This window comes from Amphiprion ocellaris, unplaced genomic scaffold (genome assembly GCF_022539595.1).
Source record: "Amphiprion ocellaris isolate individual 3 ecotype Okinawa unplaced genomic scaffold, ASM2253959v1 Aocel_unscaffolded269, whole genome shotgun sequence".
NCBI classification, from domain to species: Eukaryota; Metazoa; Chordata; class Actinopteri; family Pomacentridae; genus Amphiprion; species Amphiprion ocellaris.
Window position 1 is genome coordinate 254 of NW_026559443.1, and position 7366 is coordinate 7619.

General features: G+C 38.1%; 1 protein-coding gene across 1 annotated transcript; it reads right to left on the bottom strand.

Moving 5' to 3' along the window:
* Window positions 1-211: 211 nt before the first annotated feature.
* Window positions 212-6420, bottom strand: LOC129348477 (phospholipid transfer protein-like). The gene is made up of 11 exons (XM_055008834.1): window positions 6397-6420; window positions 5988-6103; window positions 5731-5818; window positions 4764-4892; window positions 4256-4399; window positions 4126-4177; window positions 2933-3094; window positions 2661-2828; window positions 2093-2143; window positions 951-1118; window positions 212-330 (listed from the first exon to the last, which is right to left on the bottom strand). Exons 2-11 carry the CDS (start codon window positions 6094-6096, stop codon window positions 271-273), a joined length of 1131 nt encoding a protein of 376 aa, XP_054864809.1. The 5' UTR covers window positions 6097-6103; window positions 6397-6420; the 3' UTR covers window positions 212-270.
* Window positions 6421-7366: the final 946 nt, after the last annotated feature.

Genomic DNA, 7366 nt, shown 5'->3' on the forward strand with positions numbered 1-7366 from the left:
AAACGTTATATCTATGTATCTCGTCCAAATTGTGTAAAAAAAAAAAACTCATAGTTTAGTATGTCGTCAAAAATGTCACTAGTTTCTGTTATTTTTAAACAAATTCTGACTATGAATTGCGGACTTGTTAAAAGTCCTTTTCTACAGTTTAAGCTGGGTTTTTTTGTTGTATGTTTTACTTTAGTTTCGACTCTTACTGTTTTTGCTTTATGCAGAAGTGTCTCCTTGTCTCTGTGTTCCTGAACCAACTCATCCAGCAGATCATCACAGCTACACATCCTGTAGCAGTCTCCCATTCCCTTCTTCATTGTTAATGTATAGTATAGCATGCTGCTAATAAATCATTGAAAATGTAATTAAACATTGTATTTTAGCATTAAGACATAATCAATGAAAAAATGTCAACGAAATTTTCATAGTATAGCATGCTTTTTAAAAATAACAAAAAATGTTGCTGCATTATATTATGCAAATAACATGAATCAAAAGTTGTTCCTATATCCTGATGTCTATACAAAAATGTCATTGAAAAAGTCAGTGAAAATATCATTGTATGGAATGTAATGTCAAAGTCAATTGAAACGTCATTGCATATCATTCACAAGTCAATAAAGATATCGCAGTATAGCATGTCGCGAAAAACGGAATTAATAAGTCATATTTTTGCATGTCACGTAAAACAATATAGTACTGTATGCTGTTGAAAAGTCAATGTAATTGCCACAGCATCACGTGTTGTAAAAATGTCCTAAAGAATTTATTCCACAGCTTATTGTTCAAACAGTAATAAAGTCATAGTGTAGCATGTCTCCTAAACCAAAATAAAGTGTCATATTAAGTCAATAAAAATGCCACAGTGTGTCATATAAAATTCATTAAAAATAATGTTTGTTGTAAATGCTGTGATGTGTTTAATATTTTAAGCAGTGACGTGGTTGGTTGTTTCTCACCGAAGATACTGATGTTATGACTTTAGGTTCTCTGTTCGCCGGCACTGATGCTGCACTGACTCGGACTCTCAGGTTCACCGTGACTCCCTGCCTTTGAGTGATGCTGATTCTTGGAGGCTCTGTCAGTTCGACGGCAGCAGCAAGGGGAGCCTTCATACGCCATGGTTGCTATGGAAACACAGCATCAGGAACAGCTGGGTCAATATATAATTGCGGGACTTTTTGTAACATAGTTGACAGGTATCATAGTTGACATTTTTGCTGTTTTCAGGCCTAAAATCAAAATGTCCGCCTAAAACCAAACACCACATGGCATTTTCAGACAAAGATTCTTCTAAAATATTATATATACAATTGAGTAAAATTGAAATTGAAGGTTATTTATAAAGATATTGTAGTAAACCTGTTGACACGCGATAAATCCACCCTTGACTCACACACTACTTTATATTAAATAACTCAGGAAGCTTTGGAGTCTCGCCAGTCTTTTCTTCAGGAGGAAATGACATCATGTGGAGCAGGTCATGTGATCTGGAATTAACACACTTCCTTGAGAGGTGTTTTTGTAACGGGTAACTTAGTTGAAAATGATTTCTCGGACACAAATATAATTTGGTATTTTCCATATAGAATTTGATATATCTGTCATGATTATCTCAACTTAATAAAAAAACACGATCAAAACTATTTCTGAACAAGCTCATTTTATTCTTGTTTAGCTCATTAGAAGGTGGTTGTTATTAAATTCGGATGGTTATTTAGCTGACATTTTAGTTATATCCAGTCATTTTTTTATTAAGTGATTGCTTCCATAATAAATAATTATGGAATTTGTAAAGACATGATCATAATGAATATAAAAAAAAACATCATCACATTAAAAAAGCATTTTTTAAAAAAACGTTATTTTTTAAAATTTTACTTTTAATAAAAATGCATGCAAGATATATCTCATGGACTTCAAAAGTCCTTCAATTATATATTGACCCAGTTGTAGTAACCAGAGTCTGTCAGATATTTTACAAAAAACATGGAAAACATATTTCTTTTGTAGCTGTTCCGTCCTGCATCACATCTGTTTGTAACTGTAGGAAAGGTGTTGAGCAGCAGTTTTCTTTCTGAAGTGTTTTATTTTTACTCACCGAGAAAAACTGCCGAAATCTTAAATAACGTTTGGCAGCTTTTGAGGTGATCTGTTGTGGAAGGAAGAGGACAACGTCACTTACATAGGTTCAGTTTAAGGTAACAAACGTCATTTGCCATGGTGCTCCTTTGTTAGCTGAACTCCCACAATGCTCTCTGCTCATCACCGATATACCGCCTCCTCTGGTCTCCACTAAACAGTAAGCGACTCCACCTAGTGGAAGAACCAGGTACTACAGCTGATCTACAATATATGAAGTTTGTCTTATCTGTAAAAATAGTATCTGGTATTGGCAGAAATATTAAATATTAAATGAGTTTGATTAGATTGGGAGCAATAAAAAGAAGAAAAAAAACCTGATCGCCAACATCCCTGGTCTCTCTGCTTGTTTTGTGTTGTTAATTTCATGATACTATGAAAAAATTTCTATCCTGTTTTCTGAGAATGACAAAATTGTCCTGATGCTTTAATCATCACATCTATAGTTTCATCTGTCTTGGAATTATTTTCATCTTCTGCGACTGAGTAGTATCAGTCATCTCTGTGGTGTCGGGCGACTTTCCAACCGTCTCAAACTTCTTGCCCAGGATTCCTGCGTTGTAGAAGGCCACAGCGGCGCTGTTGAAGACAAACTCTGAGACGCCCACATAAGCCATGAGGTTGTTCTGAGTGAAAACTGGTTCCACAGCAGGATTCGGTGCAGGAATGTTCTCACCCTCCCTGAACACCAAACCCTGTCAGAAGAAGTATGAGGATGTGACTCAGTAAGAAACAACATGGCGTCAGACTCTGCAGGTGATTCAAGGTGATCAGGACGGCTGTAAATAAAGTTTCTCACGTTGAAAGACATGTCGAGGCTGTTGGCCGTCACTTGGACGTCTCTGGTCAGAGAATAGTCGATGCTGATGCCAAAGCCTGGAAACACTGCTGCCCTCATCGGTATGGTCTCCAACATCTGGTTCACATAAGGGATGGCGAACCGCTGCACCAAAGGACAGAACTGTGTACAGACAGACAAACTAGTTAACCCTCAGAATTCATGGCAGCTTCTGTCATTTTGCTTCACTGTGGTTAATTTTTCTCTGCAATCTAAAGTCCTGCAGCTCTTTGGAAACAGAACAACATGAAGAAGGAGGGAAAACTCAGAAATGTCTTCCATCAGCAGGACTCAGTTAATCCAAAATCCATTCATTTTAATAATAAAAGCATTTTTACAAGATAGGCGATGTGTTGGAGTCATAAAATAGAAATGCAAACAGAAAAAAGCTTAATTTATTTCACAAAATTATAAAAAAAAAAAAAAAACGAAACCACTATGTCCAACATGTTTCCTCATATGTTAAAACTCTAGAACTCCTCATACTGCAGGTATTTTTCTATCTTCATGTTTCCTCTCCAGACTTTTTCTCTCTACTCTGCTCATCAGCTGTAGAATGATGTTTCACCATGCTGAATGTATCTTCCAACAACTTGTTCCTCTGTTTATTGTTTCTGAGCCATGCTGCATTTATTTTATTGATCCAGTAGCTTTGATTTTCCTATCAGTCTCTCTGTGGAAACATTGCCTGCAGTTCAACCTGAAAACTCTCTGAATGTTTCACTGTTGGCCTCAGCTGAGTCAGTCCTGGAGAATCAGAACCAGGAAGCATGTTCTGGTTTTACATCATCTGCTGCAATTTTAAATGAGACATGAAGAATTAAGATGTTTTGAACAGATATTCTGATTTTAGGTTTGGTTTGTTTTACTGATGGAACCACACATCACAGAAACAAAGACCAACTGTCACATAGCTGAAAATGTCATGATTTTTTCCCCCCAGCTTTTGATATTCTTTATTCTATATTTTTAAAAAATAAATGGAGTAATTTTGATGGGTTTTAGAAGATAACAAGAATCTTAAAGTCGCCAGCAGGTGTAGAGCTTGAAATGAAATTCAGTTCAAATTAATCTGGACAAAGTTTGGTTTATTCACTATTTTGTCTGCAGTCTCAACCTCTGACTCAGGACTGATTAACACAGAAAAGACCAACCAGGAAATTGAACAGGTGGCGCAGACAGCCCGTCAGTAGGTTCAGCAGGGTTCTACAAACACAAACAGGCATCATTAGCTTCATGCAAACCCACAATCTGCCCTCGTCTTTGCCCAGATCCGCCAGTTACCCTGGGAGCAGCGTCATCCGCTCAATTGAAGCCTCACAGGTCGGCATGGCGACTGCCAGACGTCCTTGTTGGGTTCGGATCAGACTCAGTTCCATGTTGGCGGAGACGCCTTGAGCTACGAACTCTTTAGCTCCAGCGTGCTGACTAAAGAATTAAACAGATAAGAGTTACGACAGCAGAAAGACTCAACATCTACAGTTGAAGTGATCAACTGATTCATCAATCTGTTCTTTGAATGGAAGCAGAAAGTTCACAGAAAGACACAAAACAACAACAGAGACATAAAACATCTACAAAGAGACATAAAAAAACCACCAAGCAACACAAAACAACCACAAAGAGACACAAAATGAACACACATTTCCCTGATAAAGTGAAATGAAAGCAGGTTTTGTGTAATTATAATTATTATAATTATTGTGACATGAATTAACTTCTACTTTCTATGTTCGGTGGATATTCTCCATCTCAGAGGTTTATTCTCCTTCAGGTCAATCTGAGAACTCACTAGACACCCAGGTCAAGCTGATGATTAAAGCTGAATCTGGCCTCAAAGTTCTGCATAACAAACTGGAAACCCGAGTTCTGCCTGAAACGAAGTTCGGCCTGGTGGATGGTCAGCTGAGTTATCGTCAGCCTGAGAAGAAGAAGAGGAAGAAGCAGAGCTCTGATGTGAAACAGATGAACTACGGTAAATGGAAAAAGCAGCTGAATGAACAGATTGATTTGACTGATGAGAATTTCTTTCCTCTCCACATGTGAAACAGCAGCTATGCTTCACCTGCATCAGCTCAAAAATACAAATTCACACTAGTGTTGATTAGTGAATGTGGTTGAAAATATAATTATTTCACAACGGAGTCTCCACAAAATTACATTCTTCTTCAACCAGACTGCATTCATAGTTAAGTTCCAGGGAAACACAGCTTCTGTTGGATCACATTTGAAACTACCACGTGCGAAACGTGTTTCTAATCAACATATTTCTTCCATTAATTCATAGATTTACTGTCACTCATGTTCAAGGTTTTAATGTCTGAATCAAACCAGTAAGTAAACAACATCAGAAAACAAAACAGAAATCTGTGACTGAAGAACCTGAAGTCCTCTTCCGATGTCAAATATGATTATTTTAAATTACATCTCAAAGCCATATTGGGTGCAGTTTGGTTGTATTGGAAGGTAATGTAGAGACTCGCCTCAGGTCTCAAACAGAAGTAAAATAACTGATACATTGTTTAACAAAATTTTCATCTGAGTTTGACAAAGTAATAAGCGAAGCGAGAGGACAGCAGTTTATCTGGCTTCATCTTTAATTCAGATGTTTTCTTTACAAACAGGAGTTAGTGTGACCAGTTTAAACTCAGCCACTGCTGCTAAAAGTGAACATGGTGTTTTCACACAGCAGTGATCCTCAGATTCTGGTCACAGTTCACTTCATTATTTGGGTTCTGTGACTGACTGAAGCTCCTCACCTGTCGATGGTGCAGATTGAACGCTGGAACCTGTCAAAGGGTTGGTTGAGCAGTCGCTCCTGGACGATAGCCTGAGCCTGGTTCCTCACTGTGGAACCACATTCAGAGAACAAAGCAGACTGATGAGGAGGACGTTCAATCAATGTTCCTGTGACCAAACAGCTGATCAGAACGTACCAGAAAATCTTCAGTACCCTCAGACACACAGATGAACACAAACAGGATGAAGAAAGGTTCAGTTAGTTTGTGAATCTTACACATATTCAGCGCCTGGTTGGTGATTCTGATTTTAACGCCGGTAGGATCGACCACCGAGACGCAGAAAACCAGCGAGACGAGGAGGACGGAAAATACACTGGAGGTCATCCTGACACTAACGGAAAACATAAGAAGAAGAAACAACCACAAAGAACCACAGAATTTCAGCAGCGACAATCCAACACAGTGAGGCATCAGAAATAACACTAATCACAAAGCTGCCTTCATGTCTCACAGGGTGTATTCAGAACTGACGAGTGTCAAAACTGACAGAAAGGTCAAGTTTGTGACTCTTTAGCACACCTGAATGAAAACATTAAGAACAGCAGTACAACAGACATGAGCAGTTTGTAGCAAACCAAAGGAGAGGAACTTGACTAAAGCAAGTATTGTTATTGTCATGGTTACCTGGTCGATGTCTCCAGCAACTGATCCAAACTTCACTAACTCACTTCTTCTTAAACTGATAGGAAACATGACGCTGCAGCTTCACGGACTCGTCATCTGACTAAATAAGGACATGAAGCTGCTGCAGCTGCATCCAAGCAGAGAAAGTTACTTGAACAGGTTCTTTACCTTCTGAAAGAAGAGCAGGTTGATGTCTGAGGCCTCCCAATGAACCTCACTTCCTTGAATCTGAACAAGATCCTTGAATTCCCCTGAATAAAAGAATCACGTCCGGATGCCCTTTCAGATGCATCAGTGTCAAACTGTGATTAGTGGAATCATAATGAAGACAAAACTCAAATGAACACAGAAAAAACCAAAACACATAAATAAGAAGATGCTGATGTTAAATCACAACGGACATCCCAGTTGTTTCTGCAGATACAAGCAACAATCTGTCAGTGATTTGCACTTTGAGGCCATCAGATGGATGAAAGAAATCACACAAAGAAGAAGACAAACACAGAAAGTTCAAGAGAACTCTGATCAGTATAAAACAATCTAAATTTTCTTTAATGAAAACCTGGAACCAACATGTTTCCACAGATGTTACCATCACTGGAACAAATGTTGTCTCAACATACTGAAGATATTTAACTGTGATGAAGAAAATAGCACAAATCTTTTGCTACAGATATTTTCTAGTGCCACTCCTTCATTTCATTTCCCATGGGTATCCACAATTCTTTCATCTTTTATTATCTGTTACTGTCTGTCAGACCCCCCTCTTACCTTTTGTTGTCACACTTCTGCTATTGACATTTGTCTGCCAGACCCCTTGATTCAATTATCTTTTGTTCTTTGTTGTATTATGCTCTGTTACTGGTTAGTTTTCTGTTCAGTGGGTGTTGAAACTATCGATATGATATATTGGAGGAAATAAAAGACTAAAATATCTTTCTGTCATCATGTTTTAGCACAAGCGAATGGT